Source organism: Zootermopsis nevadensis, unplaced genomic scaffold (assembly GCF_977971745.1).
Source record: "Zootermopsis nevadensis isolate Lab colony 2312 unplaced genomic scaffold, Znev_1.0 Znev_ptg000019l, whole genome shotgun sequence".
NCBI lineage: Eukaryota > Metazoa > Arthropoda > Insecta > Blattodea > Termopsidae > Zootermopsis > Zootermopsis nevadensis.
In genome coordinates, this window is record NW_028259151.1 from 6,491,397 (window position 1) to 6,511,333 (window position 19,937).

Sequence of the window (19,937 nt, forward strand, 5' to 3'; positions counted from 1 at the left end):
TTTCCCGTGAACTGAACTAGGAAAGTTTGCATTTTATACCCATTTTGGAAAATGATAGACCAAACATGGCGCTGAAGGTGGAATGATTTTTGTTATCAACTTGCCAAGAAAATTTAAATGGCGTCAGGTGGTGTCATTGTTAATTGTGCTGTTGTTTTGAAATTGATAGTTATTCATTTATGCACAATCACGAAAACTTAATATTTAAAACATCCATTGTTTTCGAAGAACGCATCCTGTGGCGAGTCACTTTCTTCGACGAGCCTTGGAAATACTTGGTAGGGCCTATGACTTGGCCAGCCACCTTCACACAATGCTAAATTACTAGTATTTGAGGAACATTACTGTGGAAATATTTAGTGGTCTAACAGTTTCAGTACAGCAAAAAATGGGCGGGTTTCTCTCAAAACTGAAGGTAAGTTTGTAATGTATATTTTTAATTTTAAGTAATATCGTAGATGGTTGCTAAATACGACTTACATTGCAGCAGAGCCGAATTTAGCTTCAAAATGTATATTTTACTTGCATTTTTGCAAAATATGCCGAAAATAAAAGCAGAATTTAGACTGTAGATTAGAAGTGTTCAGCACTGCACATATGAATTTACGTCATTAATGTAAAACGAGTGCTCAGTCATGTTGCTTGATTTATGCACATGTGTAAAATACCAGTTGGGTGTTTTTATCATAGGACTAAATGCTGTTGTTTCTGAGGGGAATTTTTACACATAGCAAGGATTTGTGACTGGTTATTGCTCGGTAGTGTAACTTTCCTTAGTTTGTCAAAAGAGCTACAGAGTACTGGACATTTGTTTCTAAGCAGGACTCAGCACATAACAAAACTGTTGTATTGAAGCATGTATGTTTTTCATTTATTGTAATGAATATGGATTCTTATACACATTGTCTTCTAGTTTACTCCACAATAGCCATCACACGGATTTAAATCTAGTGATGAATGGCACAATCCTCACTTATTTTCCAAATTCTTCAGTTAGTGCTGTCATTTAGTTATTTGCATTGTAGAGCTATATTATTTCTCTGCATAAATTGTTGTATATTCTCAGTTTCAAGTTGATTGATGAAGATTGCCAGAATTAGTCATAACATGGAATTCTGAATTTATTGTTTTGCAAAAAGAAATATGGAAATATGATTTCATAACAGAATACAACCATTAGGCTATACTAAGGGACCTTATGAACTGAATGGTAATTTTCTGTATTCCATTAAGAGCTTTGGGTTTGGGAATTGCTTCTAATTAGTTATCTGTCATAGTCTTCTTTTGCATTTTACTTTTTGTATATTATTATGCCTTTTGTAAGGAGATTTTCCACGGTATCATAAATTGTTGTTTCAGGTAGCAGTGTAAAACAAGGGTATTTTTGTCAGTTGTGGTTTGTTGGGCTGTGATTACATTTCATATTGTGGAGGATCATAATACCTCTGTCATCAAGGTAGAAGTGAGTGAATATGGGGTTATGAGTTGCTTAAAAATGACCTTTCTTAGAGAATGCCATTTTCAGATTCTCTGAGCCTTCTTTTTTTTTTTCTTATCCCTTACCATCATCATTTGTTTTCTGCATCCCAGTTGCCTACTCTTCCTGTACATGGTGGCCCTGTGAACATGTTTTTTTACTTTTAGTTTGACACCAGTAACTACTGAACATGAATTAAAATATTTTGAGAAAAACAATTAATCTGGTTGTATATTTAAGGTCAAAGGTCAGGATAAATATTATTGTGCCACAATATTATTAGTGGCGTACCAAAAGAAAGTTCCACTTTAGCTTTCATTTGCTAGAAGAATGAGCTCTTTGTCCTAGTTAGGACCAGAATTATAAGCATTTTAGTGAATCATAATATAGGGAGGGAAAACTTCTTATTTATCACTCATCAGAGTCTGTAGGCTTACAAAATTTCAATAAAATCCAAGGTAGTCATGCCATTTGCTATGTTGATTTGCCATGGAATAACTCTGTTGGCCTGTAGTTATAACAGTTGTAGTTTGTGTTTGTGGATGTTACACATACAGAATTTGATAATTGCTTTTAATGATTGTATTGAATGGTCTTGTATATTTGTTTTTGAATATTAAAACATATTTTATTTGTTCTTGCAGTCATTAGGGCTGCTGCAAACAAAATACCAGTTTAGCACACTGAAAATAAAAGTGTTAAGAAATAAGTCATAGTTGAAGTTTGTGTCTGATGTGCTTCTGAAATAATAATCCGTATCTTTCTCTTTTCAGAGGAAGAAGGCTGCTCTTGAGATTTTGGAGAGTCTGGAAAATGTAAGTGGATGAATTCTGTTTTGGATGTGCCATAGTTTTATTCTGTCGTAGCCTGACACTTGAACCTTGGCTTTTGTTCATCTGGCACAACAATTGATAAATAAAGTACCATTTTATTAAATCATAGACAGGTTGCCCATTAATTTTTACTTGTCTGTAAAAGCTCCAAAATAAAAATTAATTGTATGGGGTGTTGGTTTTGAGTCCATCACATTTTTTTTAAGTGTGAGCAAAGAACACTTCATGGGCATGATCTGAACCAGCAGGGTTTTTTGTTTGAAAGTCTCTGCTTTGTCTCCCTTTGAGACTTTGTCTACAAAGCTTGCTCCCAAAAGTTTTGCCAGTCCCTCCTCCTCCCCCCCTCCTGCAATGTTGCCAGATTGCCACTGGACGTGGCCTTCCACCATCCTCCATCTTAGGCTAGATTACCATGGCCTTGGTAATGCTGAGACTACCTTTCATGGATTTGGTAACCCAGGGGGCAGGACACCATTGAGGTCTGCACCCTCTGAGGACAGCTTCTGAATATTCCCTTCAAGCTTGCTGCTACTGGTGATTACCTGGGTCTATCCTTGTTTCATGGGGTCTGACCCATTGCTTTGTGATACAGTGTTCCTTGCACACCTTTGCTTTCAGAATCTATAGATTTGCCCTTGTTGAGCTAATAGACACCCTAGGGGTTCCACCATCATGCCAGGGATGGCAAGGTTGGTTTGGAGCAAATTTGTTTGTAAAAGTTTTGGGGTGTTGTTAGCAGGTGCTCCCAGAGATGACACGCCTGGATTGGCCTAAATCATGATGTTGGTCTTAGGGTGTTGTATGCTTATGCTGAAGTGTAAGGAACAGTAAGGACAGCTGTGGATTTTGAAATTGTACAGGGTCAGTACCTAGGAGAGGAAGTCTTGGTGCCAAGTCTGTAGAGCAGCAAATGCAGAGGGATAGGATCCAGTGGACAGAATCTTTAGGAAAGGCTAAGGTAGTAAAATACCTTGGATTTTTTCAATTAGGGGCAGGCCTCAGAGGTGGTCTCACTGCATGGGTGGCTGAACACCTGGAGGGCAGTCCCTGGGGTTGTCTGATCCATGGTGGTCACATCTTTGTGATGTTTAAACCAAGGCAGGGCAAAGCTATTGATTTTGAGTGCTTGGGTTTGCATGGCACAGGAAAGGAGGCCTCTGGAGGCAGAGCCCTTGGAGTGGCAAGTGCAAGGGCTTGACATCAGGGAGCAGACATTCTGGGGAAAAAATCTGAGTGTTATAGCCTAATGAATTGCAAGCCTACTTGGGTTGATGCATGGGTGTGTCCCATGGGGCACAGTCCTTGGAGCCAACCTAGCCCTCTGGGTGGCCCAGCTCCTTTGGGAAGGCCACATTGTTACCAATGCCTTGGTGATCTGATCTGATGTGGTGGAAAAACGGGTTTCCAACCCAACAAAGACTGGGCACAAGGTGGGGTGGGGGCAAAGCTACTGGTAGTAAGCCTTTTTGGTGGAGTCCGTAAGTGAGCAAGCCTAAGGGGAGCAGAGGCCTAGGTAGAAAGGGGCTTGTTAAGGCAAACCCTGGAGTGGCAGCCTTGGGGGTTAGGAACACTTGGGGTGCAACCTCTGGGTATTCTTTGCTGCTTTTGGAAGCCCTTTGGATTGCCTGGAGGCAGCTGGGGTAGCTCAGACAGTAAATTGACTGGCTATAGACTGGATGACCGGGGTTCATTCCCCGACAGGGACAGAGGATTTTTCCTCTAGCCTTTGCATCTTTGGCTCTGGGACATACCCGGCTTCCTATCCAGTGGGTACCAGAGTCCTTTCCCAGGGGTAAAGTGTGGTTGGGGCATGACTCTGACCACTCACTCCCATCTAGAATGAGTAGAAGCTATGCCTCTTCTCTTCCCCCCCTCAAGCACCTACATGGCATATAGTGGGACAGCTCTACTTTTAATTTCAGAGGCAGCTGACAGACAGACAAACTTGGATGGTCCCATACTGCATTCTTTGCTTTTGTCAAAGCATAAAGAACACTTGAACATGTTGGAAAGGTATTCTTTGGAGTATACTGTAATTCCAGAGATGTTCTTTATGCCACACACTGTTTAACTTGATCTTTCTAGAAGTATGTAAGAAATAGCACTGAATAATACGAGTGGCCTTCCATTTGCTGTCACAACTCTTTTAATGTATGCACATATTTATTATCTTAATTTGTAGAAGTAATACATTTACAGATTAGTTTACTTGTACCCATGGGAATGCAGTGTAGTAGAGTCTTGATTTTCTGACATAGATGGGACTGAAGGATGGCTGCATAATAAAAAATGTTGGATAATTTGAAGGACTAATGAAAAAGATGAGAGTAAATATCAACTAAATATGCAACTTAGTTCATGATATTAAATTACTAATAAAATAGAGTATGGCATCAAATGAAAAAAATTCACAAACAAAAACATTATTTAACCTAATATAAATTTGTAAGTGAAAGAGGTTATCTTTTGAAGAAATTAGCAAAGAGTATTTGCTTCTGAGCCTATTTCCTTTTTCTTTGCGGCAAGGTCACACCAACACTTGGATAGTAGTACATCTGTAACAACTGAGTACATAGAAGTAGGAGGTACATGGTGGGGAAGTGTGATTTATTCCGCTATATTGCTGAATTGACTGTAGATAAAATTAAGTGTTCTGATACAGTACATCAGATAAAAGGGAATGTTTGATAACTAGAGTTCATATAATTTTGAATCTACTGTATTTAATTTATTACGGAGCTCAGAATAGTAGGCATGTATGGGAAAGGAAGGAGGTGCAAAGCCCCTCGAGCAGCAAGTATGGGGGTTTAGCACTTGTGAGGAAGAAAACTGGTCATTGGCAACCCCATTTTGGAGCAAACTTTGGGCAAATGCCCTGGAGATTTCCCAAAGGAGTATAGGCCCCAGAAATGACATAGTGTCTTGGTTGGCCAATTCCCTGGTGGCTGTTCCAGAGGTCATCTGCCTGTGGCAGTGGAAGCCCTGGAGTTGTCTAAGCCCAGAAAGTTCAAAAGTATTGTTTTAAGAGCTTTTTTGGCTAATGCACTGGAGAGGAGGCGTAGAGGCTAAACCCACTGGAAAGGCAAGAGTAGTGGGCTTTACCCCAGGGAGGAAGCATGGCACACAAAGGACTGTGTGGTAAAGTGCCAGGGGTGACAAGCCTAGTTTGGAGCAATGCAGAATTATTCTCTTTGAAGATGTTTTAGAATTGTAATTATGTTGTGCTTAGGTAGGGTGAGTTAGGAGTTTTTGAAGGACAGTGCTAGATTATAGAAACTTTATTTTAAAATCTTTGTATAATTGAGATAAAAAGCATAAATGTTTTAGTTAGGGCAGCCTGAAAGAATGAGGCCGCTGTTGAGACTTTGGCATAGGTGGGAGGGTAACATTGAAAGGCCTTTTAATTAGGGTGTGAGAATGTGGTCTGGATTCATCTGGCTCATGAAAGGAACCTGTGGCAGTTTCTTGTGAAGATACTGTATTTTCATGTCCTGTAAAAATCAAAACATTTTAAGTTCAGCTTCTCAAAGAAGGATTTTGCTCTGTGGAGTTATATTCTTCAAGCTCTTTTTTAATGTGAGGATGTCTTTTGCTTTTGAAATGTTCATTGAGTCATAAATTAAATATATGGTTTTTGTTATTTTCAATATGTGATTTGTAGAGATACATTTTTGTAATGTCATTCCACAAGTACATATAAATTAACTTTGAGGTCATGGTATAAGGAGAGTGCAAAAGAATTTTGTGTATAATAATCGCTAATACATTCTCATTTAGCCTTTTAAAGCTGACATGTGTCTGAATATTATTTAAGAGTTCAGTCCATACTGAAAGAAAACACTTTACCTTGACAAAGATCAACTGATTAATCCTTTTCAAGGAAGTAATCGCTATTTACACTGAGAATCATATGAGATGTATAAATACAAAATATGTATTTATTGAGTGTTGAAGTAGGTGGGAAATATAATAGTTACATTTTGGATTCAAAGGGTAAAATGTGTAATGTTTGTGCTTTAGGAACAATAAGTAGTAGCTGTCAGTGTCATTACAGATTTTTGTTTTAGAATAAAAAATGCCTTTGCAAATGCTGTAAGTGTGAATGCTTGCACTGTTTTGTTGGTATTGACACATCAGCAAATGTGGGTGTTAAGCACTGGACTGCAAAATAAAATGAAACATAACCAGTAGCTGAGTGATTAAATAGAAAAGTTTGCAACACTAATTTTCAGTGGTAATTGTGGTTTCCATGCATGTATTATTTGCTTGTTTTCAGAGGATTAAATCAATTGAAGAAAATCGACTGCATACAGAACAGAGGCAACGAAAGATTGTGGGCCACCTGATCCTTTATTCAGTTGTTGTATATATTATTGCTGCAGCGATCTTTTACTTTCTGTGTTTTCCTGCGTCACTGCAAGATCAACTGTTTTACATTACGCCATTACTTGTATTTCCCATCATGTGAGTAAATGTTTATTGTATTTCAGTACTTTGCATCAGTTTGTTGTTACTACACTGAGAGGAATGCCAAGAATTTATTTCTGGTGCTGTATGACAGTTTGTCATACCATTTTTTTAAATGTCAGGATTCACAGTCTTGGAATTATGCTGGTGACAGTCATATGCGACAATTCATCATTTCCCCCTACCCCTAATTTGATGGAGCAGAGTCTTAGCGAAATGACTAGTCACTGTGCTAAAAAACTTATATTTATACATCCTTAGTGGCTTGTCAGTGCATTGCTTTCCCAATATGATATAAGCATGTCAGTCCTCTTTATTATATTGTGGAATAAGGGCAAGCAGTGGGTGAGCTAAGAGGCAGTCGGCCATTGGTTAGAGAAGAGAGTGGTTTTGAGAAGAGTTGTATTACTTGCAAAGGAGAATAAAAGGAGATTACTTAAAACTGTATTGAGCATTTTTCTTAGAGTGTTATCCTGTGTCATTGTGTATTTGCCACCTTAATGTTAAGGTTTCCTTGTTAAATTATGGATCTTCTTTACTGCACTTTCTGTGAACCCCAAGAGTTAAAAATAGTGCCCATTAGGTTGACAGTCCATCTACACAACCAGTTTTATGATTATAGTCTCCTGACTATAATCATAAAACTTGTTGTATAGTCTCATTGCGACTGTAATCATCAAACTTGTGTAGATTGACTGTCTGACCAGTGATGAACACACGACAGGATTGTTAAAATAGTGCCCATGTGCTGACCCTGGAACATGAAGCAATCAGTCACATACCATTGCATAAGCTGAGCTGAGTGGGCAGGTGCACTGTGACATTTCAATTTGCTGCTCAGCAGACTCCCACTTATGCAGCTGTTTACTATTCGCTTAATCACAGAGACATGTCACCATATAAAGTAAAATTAATTGTTGGTTAATAGTCTGATTTGTTAAGTGTACTCATGGTGCACTACATAGTCCTAATTTAAGAAATAATCAGCATTGCTTTGAATCTGCTGCATACTTGGCTTTTTTTACGGTCTGGCAAGGAAGGTGGTTTCTGTTGTGATGATTACTGCATTGTTTCTTGATCGTAATTGTAGGCCAGTATTTCTTTACCAGTCATGATTTTTTAAGACCTGTTAGGTTATGCACATCCAAAGAAGTAAGAAGCTACAGGAAAGCAGATTTATTTTGCCCTTATGTCAGCAGGCATAGAAGGTAGTTTAGAAAGTGATAGTTTTGGTGCATCATGAAATGAAGACAGAGTCACGAGTTATGAGACAGAGTTGGACAGGGAAACTGATCATAGAGATGGTGTTAGTATCCTATCAACACAAAAGACAGCTAATTTGGAATGGAACCAAATCATGAAGTTCAAGGACATTAAACCCTTTTATAATCATTTTCAATGACCATCCAATAATCATTTTATTGGAAGTATTGAAAAGACTGCTTTATTGTTCATAGATAGAACATTCTCTGAGGTGGTAGCAGGAAAAACCAATAAATTTTCTGCTTCTCCCAAAGAGAATCTTGTATATTTGATATCAAGTGCTGATGAAATTGAAGCATGCATTGGTGTATGTGAATTATAGTCTACCAATATTAGAATATTATTATGGGCACCACCATTGCAGTTGCAAGATAGCCACTTACACCAAGATGGCTTAAAATACCTCAACAATGAAGAACACAGGCCTGGACTCACCGATAATAATTAAATTTTACATTACAAAGCCAGATCAGCTTTAGATATTATAAATAAATCCAAAGATTATTGTTTTTCATCTCATGATCTGATAGTGAATGAGACAATGATTACTTTCAAGGGGAGATTTCATCTGGAGCAGTACATTCTAGGGAAACTAACAAGTGGAGCATGGAAGCCTTTGGTCTCAGATAACTGTAATGGTTATCTGTTGGTGTTGGATCTTTTGAGAATAGAAAGAAACCAAAGACATGGTTCTTTTGTTGAGGAAAGTGACAGCAAAATGACAGAAGAATGTGCAGGAAAATACTTTAAGTATAACTTATGAGATTGCGTTCAGAAAATAAAATCTGTGCTTGTGGAATTGCCAGTTTTGAAAGAAAAGACCAACCCAGTGAATTAAAGAATCCCAAATCTCTGAAATTGTAACTTGGGAATCATGTGAATTATAGCATGATGGTGTCACAGTTAATATGGCATGACAAATATGAGGTTCTGCTTTATACAAATCTTTATCTAAGATCTGATTATATACTGAAGAAGAAAGTAAGAAGTTTCAAAGAGAAACTCAAAATACCAGGCACTACAGTGACTTATTACACATGCAGTATGAAATGAGCGGATTTGGGTGACCGATTGCATGAATCATATGGTGTTGGTAGATCTAAAAAATGGTGGATGTTTGTTTTTCATTTTGTACAAAATGTGGATGTGAATGGTTTTATTTGACCTTTTATCTGCACATGGGAACAAGACAGCTGAGTTACAAAGAAAACTTACTGCATCAACTAATTGGAACCTTCATGCTCTGAGAGCATACAAGAAGAGAGAGAAGTTTGCAGACATAGCCTCTCCAGAATTGCTCCATTCAGAAAAAAAAATTACAGGTCATGCAAAAATGTGTGCGTAAGGGTATCATCAGGATGTGGAATTCAAACACTGTGATTTCCTGTTGTGCCATGTTGTCTGCTCTCTGAGCACCACAGTGAAAGGGGTGTCAAGATTCAAATTGAGGGTAAGTATAGAAATTATTTCTTTAGTGTCTCACAAATATTCTGTAAAATGCATCTACACAGTGTTTGAAAAGTAACTCCCTTTTTTTCATTTATGAATACCAGAAAAACTGTGTGAATGAGAAACTTTTATCTGATTATTGTACTTGTATTGTATTTTTGACATTTCTTACGCCTCCACATATCCACCCATAAATTTTCTCTTGCTGTTTATTTGAATGTATAAAAGCGTTAACAGTATCATGAGAGTGGGACAGTGTAGTTCTGTTTCACCAATTGCATACACTATTAATGGGACACGTGTATTTCAGTTCTTAAAGAGCTCCTAAAATTACAGGACTTAGACAGTGTAAATATAAATTGGAACAGCAAGTGTTTGAATGCAACCAGGAATGACTTAGCAGTCACATGAGGTGCAAACATGTCTGAACACACAGCAACATGTCAAGACAAATTCATCTCAGCCATGTTCATGTTTAGTAAGATTTGTCTGAGAAATGAATTCAGTCTTCAGTCTTGGTATCTTTTGATTACACATTATTATAATATTTAGTGAAGAATACAAATGGAGACCCCTCATTTATGTTCTTTTTCTGTCTTCCCAATATTTATTCTCTCTTAGGTCCAAGAGAGAGATTAATTTGTTTTTTATTTCTCTGGCAAGTATTAGTCTGCTCAACTTATTATATGTATAATTGTTTCAGAGTTGTTATTGTCAAACGCCTAGTGACATGGTATTACAGACGCAAATTGACCCGCAACCAGGAGAAACTGCATGACATGAGGGAAGAGAAAAAAAAACTTTTAGAGGATGTAATGGACAAGGAGACATACAAAGTTGCCAAAGAGATTTTGGAAAAGTTTGCTCCAGACCATTTAAGGAAGTCATCCGTGAGTTTAAGAGTCCACTTAGCTGGTTTGTAAATACCAGTCCTGACAAAGAAAGTGATGTTACTTAAATTCAGTTATTTATATGTACATGTCTTTCATACTCTTCTTCCATTATGCAGACATTTCTTTTTTCCTGTTATACTTGTTTCATTACTATGTAAAATTATATATACAAACTGTTATACAATATACAGGGTAAGTCAAAAGTAGCTGCACAACTTTGGAGAACTGTAACCAACTGTAACTGCAGCCAAAATGTGCTGATATCAGCAGATATCTGTAGAGCGTAACCTCAAGTTTCGTTTGTTTATTGTATTCTTCACATTGCCGCTGAGAGCGCTTGTGAATTGTGGAAAAGAAAATGGAGACTTATAGTGGCGAGGAAAGAGCACAATGTGTGTTCTGGTTTGAACAAACGAAGAATGCAACTCAATTTCAGCAAGATGGTGCACCTCTTCACGTCCATACAGATGCCAGAGCATGCTTGGACCCCCACTTCCCAGGTCGGTGAATTAGGCAAGCAGGTCCAATCTTTTGGCCACCTCCTTCACCGGATCTCACACCAGCAGATTTTTTTCCTGTGGGGATACATTAAGGATAATGTTTACCACCCACCCTTACCCAACGATCATAGAGAATTACAGAAGAGGATTCGTTTGTTCGAAAACTTTATTTTTATTGTAAAGAACTTGATGTTTACATTGATGCACTACTTTGTCTTCTAATACCTCATAAAATTGTTATATTACATAAAGGTAAGCTGTCTGAATTTGATGAATGTTTTCATCCACAGAGTATGGGCATGCCAACAAGACTGAGTGGATCTCCAGACCTGTCTGTCAGTAAGAAATCTACCTCATCTGTATTTGAAACTAGTTCTTCACAGTCATTATTACGTCCAGCCATCACTACTGCTAGTTCTGGTGTCAGTCTTACTCCAGGGACTGAAGTAAGGAGACGATCACTGAAGCAACCTCCAGGACCTGCATGGCCACCAGTACCAAGGGACTCGTCTGTGTCTGTCACATCAAGCCAAACAAATGGACAAGGCTTTGTTCAGCGTAAGTATCTATTCATTTTGAAAAAAGAAATAACCAGTGAAATGAATGTGATTATGATTTTGGCTACTTCTGTGTTCCACGAATGTATGACAGTATTTATATTACTTCACAAGCATATGCATGGTCCTGAAACTCTCTCTCCATGTGATGAAATGGTGACTGCTCTCCTGATTTATTATATAATATTCAGCATATATTGTTTTTTTAATTTTTTATTAAATCCTATAATTCCAAAGTATAACTTCTTTTGTTCAGTGTTTTGAACATTATTGGTATTATCAGTAATATCCTTACACAGTGAATTCCTCAAATGACTGAGTTGTCCTACCCTTTTGTCATATATCACATCCATCTGAATACTGATGATATCATTGCCCATGCTGTTGTCTACTAGTAATCATGAAAACTATTTCTGACGCAGTTCATCAGTGGCTTATGTGTGAAGGCAATACATACATGAGTTTTCTTGCGTATTTGCAAAGCTCTGTTTCATAGGACATTCAGAACTGGAAAGAATTCATAAATGTATAGTAATAAAATCCAGAGTTTCATATCTCATTTCACAGTAACATAAAATTTATTGCAGGTCCTGTTTTTCCCATGCCTCGGCCCATTCTGCCAAGGGATCGTAGCTATCTTGATAAGCTGGTGGAGTACTTAGTTGGTGATGGACCCAGTAATCGTTACGCATTGATCTGCAAACAGTGCGAGTCTCACAACGGCATGGCCCTTAAGGAGGAGTTTGAATACTTTGGTATGAAATTAAGTGTTTCATTCTAAATGTAAAAATAAATTAGGTGACAAAGGATACACAGAAACTTTTGAGACTCCATAAGTTCTTTGTTTTGTTTGGTATTGTTTTACCCCAAAACCATTCTTCTGTGTATGATATATTGTTGGTCATATGGTTTACTGTAGTTCATGTGTAAAATGTATCCACATTCTTATGGAGAAACTAAGGAGAACCATACAAATCATGTCAGTATGTGTATAGTTGGCTTTGATAAAGAGAGTTACATGGGCAGGGCTCGTAGCATGCATGGTAAAGATGAGAAATGTATACAGAATTTCAATCTGAAGCCCTGAAGGGAAGATGCCACTTTTCAGACCTTGACATAATTGTGAGGCTGATATTAGAACACATATAGGGTAGGAGGATGTGGACTAAATTCTTCTGACTCAGTACAGGGGTCCTTTGGTAGGCTCTTGTGAACATGGTAGTGAACCTTGAGATTCCATAAAAGGCAGGGAGTGTCTTGAGTAGTTGAGTGACTACTAGGTTATGAAGAAGGAACTTTCTCTATGAAATTAGATGGCATTGGTGTTCAGTGTATAGGACTGAATACACATCTATCTTACAGAATGGGATAGGAGTACAAAATAAGTGTTTGGCAGCCCAGTCTTGTGTATCCCTTTTAACAGTCATATCTGTATTTGGTTCAGAAACTGTTAGTCAAGTGTTTTCACATGATTAAAAACAGTTTGTGTTAATATGTATTGACCATTTATTGGTTGCACTTCCTGACAAATAGTTCCAAGAGACAGCCAAGTGATGTCAGTAGTTTTGTGTTTTTACCTCAGAGTCAAGTCACTTTGTTTATCATTCAGCTCATTTGTATGAGAATAAATTATTGAAGAGTCAGTTTCCTATATATTTACACATGTGATGTTAAGTACACTGGGTTTACAAAAGTATGATGAACTGGGTTAGCTCAGTCAGTATAGTGAGTGGCTACAGACTGGATGTCCAGGGTTTGATCCCTGGTGGAGGCAGAGGATTTTCCTCTATCCTCTGCATCCAGACTGGCTCTGGAGCCCACCCAGCCTTTATCCAAGGGTACTGGGGTCCTTTCCCTGGGGTAAAGCACAGCCAGGATATGACACTAACCACTCCACTCAAATGCCTACATGGCGTATAGTGGGACAGCTGTACGTTTAGTTTCACTAGCTGTATGTTGAATGAATTTCTGTGGCAGATTTCAAGGTAACAGTAATTCCCTTAACTCAATTCTATAAACATGCCAGCTTACTGATACAAATATATGTATCTGAATTATTTACTGGAAATATCCATTGACAGTTAAACTATTACATGCAATGGTGAAAGATACATTATAGTAACATTTTTGTATTTTTAGATCTATAATATTGTATATTTGCTCCTTTAATATATTATGTTGGTATTCACTGTTTAGCCTTCCGTTGTTGTTACTGCTTCTATTGGAATCCAGCACGAAAGCAGCGACCACAAGCACCTAGGCTTCCATCAAGTGCTGAAAGATTCGATCTACCTGGGCACACATCTGCCTCGGAGCTGGAAAGTGCCTCGGACACAGAAGAAGGTAAGTAAATCTGTAGTCCATTTGCAGCTATTCATCATGTTGTTGTCTCTACCTTTTTTTTTTTTTTCTGACAAGGACTAATGTTCGGCCTTGCAAGGTCTGATGGGCTCGGTGGATTAATTCTTTCCCATCCCACCTCTTATAAGGGTTACTAGAAGGGTAAATAGCAGGTTGATTCATAATATATTGTGTAGTTGCTGTGTGGTATACATCATCATGTAGAGAACATTGCAGGGAAGTTGTAAACATATAATCAGTGCTGAGTGGATGTCTTCGTACAAATTTACATGTGCAGAAGAACTGTACTATAAAGCTGTGATACTAATTTTAACCCGTATCAGCCATTCATCATGCCTTTACATTCAGTCCAACTGGCTATGCTTCAAGTAGCATACATCTGAACTTTTAATGCTGAAGCTAATGTGTGTCGAGCATTCCCAGATCATAGGGTTATTCCCATACAGTAAAGGTTATACCGACTGCACACAAGTATTAAGTAAATACTTGTGACATAGGTAGTCCAGTAGGCAAGTGATGTTTTTAAAAATGTCATCTGTGTTAAACATGCCACTGCTAAAAAATAATGGAAACTAAACTGGTGCAAATGATGGAAGGTTCATATTATTATCTCCTCCACCTTTTTCAGTGTTGCTAACTTCATCTTTGCTTTCCTCCGTAACTGAGTTTCAGTAGTTGGAAGTATAAAAAATTTTAGGCACTGCGATTGTTCAGTGTGCATGGAAATGAAACATAATGACATTGTAAACCTTGATATGTGTAATTTCTTATGGCTGGAAATAGCTAGGGTTCATACTTGTAGATCCTTTTACTAGACTGTGTCATGTTTTACGTGAGTTGAAGTAAGACTGAAGGTGCCCCCATCTGTTTAGATATTGTACCTATTTGTTAATTTTCTCTTGTATATTGGTATTGAAACTTTGATGATCTTTTTTATAACTGTACTCACTTTGGTCACTTCAGTTTTAGATTCAGAAAATAACTGAAATCTGGGGAAAACTGCATAGTTGATCACAGCAGTGAGTTACTGTGACACATTTTTACTGCCATTTGTAGAGAATTACACTCTCTAAAGTTAGAAAGACACTCCTTTGTGTCTTGTCTTCAGGTATTTTCAATTATCTTTCACAATCGAGATAAAATAATATGCAATCATGTCAAGTAATGTTTCTGTACAGTGGATTTTTATAACATCTCATGGTGACGGGCATTGCATAGATTAGATCATAAGAGATCTGATATTTAATTTTCTGTTTAGGTAAGTACAGAAATTTTACTGTATCAGGTACTTCCTAAAGCATCTGATCTTACACTGTTTATCAGTAGTTATAACTTGAGTCTAATTATATTTTCATAAGCATTTGGAAGGGGGAGAAAAAGATTATGTTCCTAAATAGGAATACCAAAATTTATATTTGCTAAATTATAGTAAATGACTAATATATAATTTTGTGTTTGTGTTCTCAGCATATTAAGTTTCAAATGCTTTCTCATAACTTAATAAATGCAACAGAAATACATACTATAGTATGCCAGAAAGAAATAGTAAGGAATTGCACATTTTTTATTTTGCTTCACAAGTTAAATTTTATTCTGGGCCTTTCTTTATGCACTGAGTCTGTTTTTAATTTTTCTTAATATGCAAATAAAATAATTTTGGCAGGGATCGAAAATTTTAAACATTATTCCAGTTGCTAACATATAAAATTGTGAAACGGAAGTGTTAAGGGTACTTTGAACAAAATTCTTTGTTTCAGAATCTAGTAATGAGCAACCATTTGATTTGGAGTCAACAACAAAGGCGGGTGAAATAAAAATCTCAGAAGTTGGTGAGTGCAAGCATGTCTTCAGGCTTGTTATATAAAAAGTTGTCTTGGTATTATTAGTTTAAAAACATTATTACAAAATAAATCACAGGCTTAATTTGTGATTTTTCCACCACAGGACATCTTTGTGGAAGTATTGTTTCATATTTTCTTTCTGTGGAATGATTTCCTGATGCACACAACAATTTTGTGTTTGTGATCTCAGCATATTAAGTTTCAAATGCTTTCTCATAACTTAATAAATGCAACAGGAATACATACTATAGTATGCCAGAAAGAAATAGTAAGGAATTACACATTTTTTATTTTGCTTCACAAGTTAAACTTTATTCTGGGCCTTTCTTTATGCACTAAGTCTGTTTTTAATTTTTCTTAATATGCAAATAAAATAATTTTGGCAGGGATCGAAAATTTTAAACATTATTCCAGTTGCTAACATATAAAATTGTGAAACAGAAGTGTTAAGGGTACTTTGAACAAAATTCTTTGTTTCAGTATCTAGTAATGAGCAACCATTTGACTTGGAGTCAACAACAAAGGAGGGTGAAATAAAAATCTCAGAAGTTGGTGAGTGCAAGCATGTCTTCAGGCTTGTTATATAAAAAGTTGTTCTGGTATTATTAGTTTAAAAACATTATTACAAAATAAATCACAGGCTTAATTTGTGATTTTTCCACCACAGGACATCTTTGTGGAAGTATTGTTTAATATTTTTTCTTTCTGTGGAATGATTTCCTGATGCACACAACAATACTCTAAACATACAGTGTTTAAACAAAAATTGTCCCATTCTTGAACTTCAGAAACCACTTAAATGTTTTGAGTTCTGCTTATTCTTTCCTCTCGAAAAGCAAGTCTTAGCATATCTAATATTGTAGCAGTTTCACATAGTATGAAACAGAACTTGATGCACACTATAGCCAGACAAGTCTGTGGATCGCTCTGGCTTGTTTCCCTAAGATATTATCTAAGGTATGAAGGAGATCAGTTTTTAAAATTTATATTACACAATGAACTTAGTGGAAATTTCTGTTGAAGGTGTTTGGGTTTACCCCACACCCTATTTCTGCCCATCTGTAGGTAACCAATGGGAGAAGAATTGCTCTCACTTAAACTAGTTGTTCGTCCAAGAAGTGGTCTAAGTTTCAAACTGGCCGACTAATTAGAATCTGCAGATTTAAACAAACCAAAATGTGTCATTGTTTTAAAAAAGAACGTTTTTCTTAGCATTGGTATGCTTATAAACACTGGCAGCTTGGTCCTGTTAGACAGCGGTTGCCCTTCAGTGCCGCTGCACAGATAATCAGTTTCCAATTACTATTCAACTTATCCGAGAAACGGCCAGAAGAAAAGTGATTCAAGTTTCTTATATATATTTTTTTTTTATTTTGTGTGAATATCAACTCCAATAATAATTACTGGCTTATTTAAAATGCAGCTCGATTGAATGCATACCCGTATCCCTGAGACAATGTCATGATTCCACTAACAGCTAGCCAGGACCCACTTAAATATCACCTCACTCTGTTTTACCGTTGCCTAACCAATAATGGCCGCATCCCTGAGTAAGAAAAACTAAAGGTGATAGTGAGGAGGTGTACAGGTATAACACACACTAAAAATAACAAAAAACACAATTTGCAATAATACAGTTGAAAGGTTGGAATTTAAATGTTCTCTTATTTTAATTTGTTGACTCTAAAGATAGTTTTTGTCTTTCTAAAAATATGCTTTAACTTTAATTGCATATAACCTAACTACATAGCAAACATCTCTTTATTTGGCGTCACTGAGTTCACTAGTCTTCAGAGTTGACAATTACTTTAAAACATTTTCAGTATGTGTGTCATCAGCGTTGAAGACCATCTGCACCCAATGTTGGAAATTTCACACAGTTGTCAGAGTTTCTTCATTGATGCTGATCAGTGTTGCCAAAACTTCTTGCCACAGTTCTTTGATTGTCTGCAGATTGTTTTTGTAAACTGTATCATTCAGAAAGCTCTATAAGAAATAATCACATAGGTTCAGCTCTGGAAAATGATGGCCAGGATTACCTATATTCAAACTGTTCAGGAAAATGATTAGAAATTAGACAACACTTGTCAAAATTCTCATTCAGCACATCCAGCAGTGCATTGGCAGTATGTGGCTGAACCCCATCCTGTTGGAAAAATGTTTTTTTCCAAAATTCTTGGAGGACATGGTGATAAGGATCAGCTTGCTGCATTTGAATTATGTATGCAAATAGTTCCACATCTTCTCAGATTATCCTGTACGTTGATGATGCTCCCAGGTTGAATTGTTGAGAAATACTTTTACCGATTTTCTGGGACTCTGTGTCAGCACCCTTTGAATAGAGTGAATGTGTTCTGGTGTCCTTGCTGTCTGTCCTACTGGATGACTTATGCTAAGTTCTGTATTGCAAACAGCACAGTTTCTGTTGTCCAAGATGAATATTGGTCTTCATTGTTCAAGATTATAGAGATATTTATTATGTCACATTGTAATTTGTATTAACCTGAATAACAGAGTTGAATACTAGATATTGGCAATTCAGAACAACAGATTTCATGGAATATACCTTCAAAAACATTTTCCTGTGACTGTTTGAAAGTTATTTCTCTTTTTAAGAAAATATAATTGGTATAAAAGACAAACTTACAAAAACTCTGTGAGACAGAACTTTGACATATCTATATATAGACATTACTTTATTCACTTGACATTGTTGTTTTGTTTCCCTGTAGCTACAGCACCAAATCTCTTGCAGGTGCCAGAACATGATGAATCATCAAGCACCGAGAGCACAAGTAGTGAACTATCAGAGGAAAAACCTTTTTTGCTGGTGTCCATCTAAATCATTCATTTAAAAACGAAAATCAGTACAGGGATTAATTAAATGGTGAGATCTTTCTCTTTAGAAATATTTTATTCTAATGAATAATGAGCAAAAGTTTCATTCTCGTTAAAATAGAAATTTAACTTTGATTCATGTCAGTGAAAATGGAGACTTATTATATTTGAAATATGCTTTTATATTTAAAAAAATTGTCATGTTAACATTAATCTGATGTGCCATTTTTTCCAATTCAAAGTGTAAAAAATCATAACTTTCTTTACTTGTATTAATATGCAAATAATTTTGTAAGACAGAAAGGCATTTACAACTAAATTAAGATGCATATTCTGTTGAATCGGTAGTGGAATTAGTGTCTCCAGCTTAAATATTGTAAGATTCTGAAATTAATCTTCATTAAGATTGTAACAGTACTATTGCAATATTATTAACAGGCAATATGTGCAGTTTAGTCATTTAAGGTGTACTTCAGGTCTAATCTGTATTTAAGTGTTTTGAAGTCATTCTGGAGACTATAAAATTCTAATTTAAAGTTATTTAATTTCATTTGTCTAATGAGTGATGGTTGAACATTGTTATATTTCTGTTTAGTTATTTTTGATGGTCAAGTATGAACTGATTAATTTTTCAAAAATATAAACCCAAAAAGGTTTTCAGTCATAAGATTTGAGATTTTTATGGTGGTGACAATTTAGAATGTAGTCTTCTGGGTTCAGGCTATACAGTGTCCTAACCCAGAAGACCACAGTCAAAATTATACCATAAAACTAGAAGTAGATAAGATGACAGAGGTTAATAAAGTAATTGGTGAAAGAAAGGGAGAATAAGCAATGATCATGCTACATCGTAATCTTAGAAAATTACAGTTGAGTTTCTTGAAACCACATGAAGTGTAGATTTTATTTATGTATGAAGCATTAAGTGCTATTATGTTGATAAATCATTTAGTTATGTAGTTGCCTCTCTTGAGTGTTTGTCTTCAAAAAGAAGTAGCTGCTACAGTGGTACGTTCTTGGAATGTTTTGGTTTGGATATGCCCAGATGAATTCATTAATTTCCATCCTTTTTCTATAGGTAGAAAATGTAGCATGTTACTTGTTTGGTTTTACACTTTTTGGTTATAAAATCCATGTTGAAAAATAATGACAAACTCTTAGAAACTTATGTTGCTTTAAATTATTTTCATTTTTGTTCAGACTCAATATGTTGCTGTAGTATTTATAAGTGCTAGTATTGTTAAAATTGTGTTTGTTATATGTAATATCATATTGTAAAAGAAATTAAGCTCAACCTGCATACTATTTTAATTAGTTGTAAAGCAGCAGGTTTTTCAGGTAAAGTTTGTTAGTCTTGTGTGTATTATAGGCATTTTGTATGATGATAAATTTATTGTGAATAGAAGTGCTGTGAGTTCATCATTCAAACGAGATGCAAGTAGTAGGTGCTTCATCATA

At 36.3% G+C, this 19,937-nt stretch overlaps 1 protein-coding gene across 2 annotated transcripts; it reads left to right on the plus strand.

Moving 5' to 3' along the window:
- The first annotated feature begins 24 nt into the window (after nucleotides 1–24).
- On the plus strand, nucleotides 25–19,884 carry Lnpk (zinc-ribbon metal-binding protein lunapark). 2 transcript variants are annotated; one of them, XM_022080697.2, is made up of 10 exons: nucleotides 25–415; nucleotides 2,251–2,292; nucleotides 6,587–6,774; nucleotides 10,193–10,379; nucleotides 11,173–11,440; nucleotides 12,027–12,194; nucleotides 13,636–13,782; nucleotides 15,558–15,629; nucleotides 16,122–16,193; nucleotides 18,374–19,884. In XM_022080697.2, the coding sequence occupies exons 1-10, from the start codon at nucleotides 389–391 to the stop codon at nucleotides 18,481–18,483; spliced, it is 1,281 nt and encodes a 426-aa protein (XP_021936389.2). In that variant the 5' UTR covers nucleotides 25–388; the 3' UTR covers nucleotides 18,484–19,884. The 2 variants fall into 2 exon arrangements, with proteins under 2 accessions (XP_021936389.2, XP_021936391.2); XM_022080699.2 differs by having other exon boundaries at nucleotides 18,397–19,884.
- The last annotated feature ends 53 nt before the right edge of the window (nucleotides 19,885–19,937 follow it).

Bases quoted from the DNA above. Each gene is read 5' to 3' on its own strand.
- Lnpk (XM_022080697.2), top strand. From the start codon at position 389: ATGGGCGGGTTTCTCTCAAAACTGAAG. The intron at 10,380-11,172 runs GTGAGTTTAAGA...TTTCATCCACAG, and splicing joins ACCATTTAAGGAAGTCATCC to AGTATGGGCATGCCAACAAG. The intron at 13,783-15,557 runs GTAAGTAAATCT...TCTTTGTTTCAG, and splicing joins TGCCTCGGACACAGAAGAAG to AATCTAGTAATGAGCAACCA.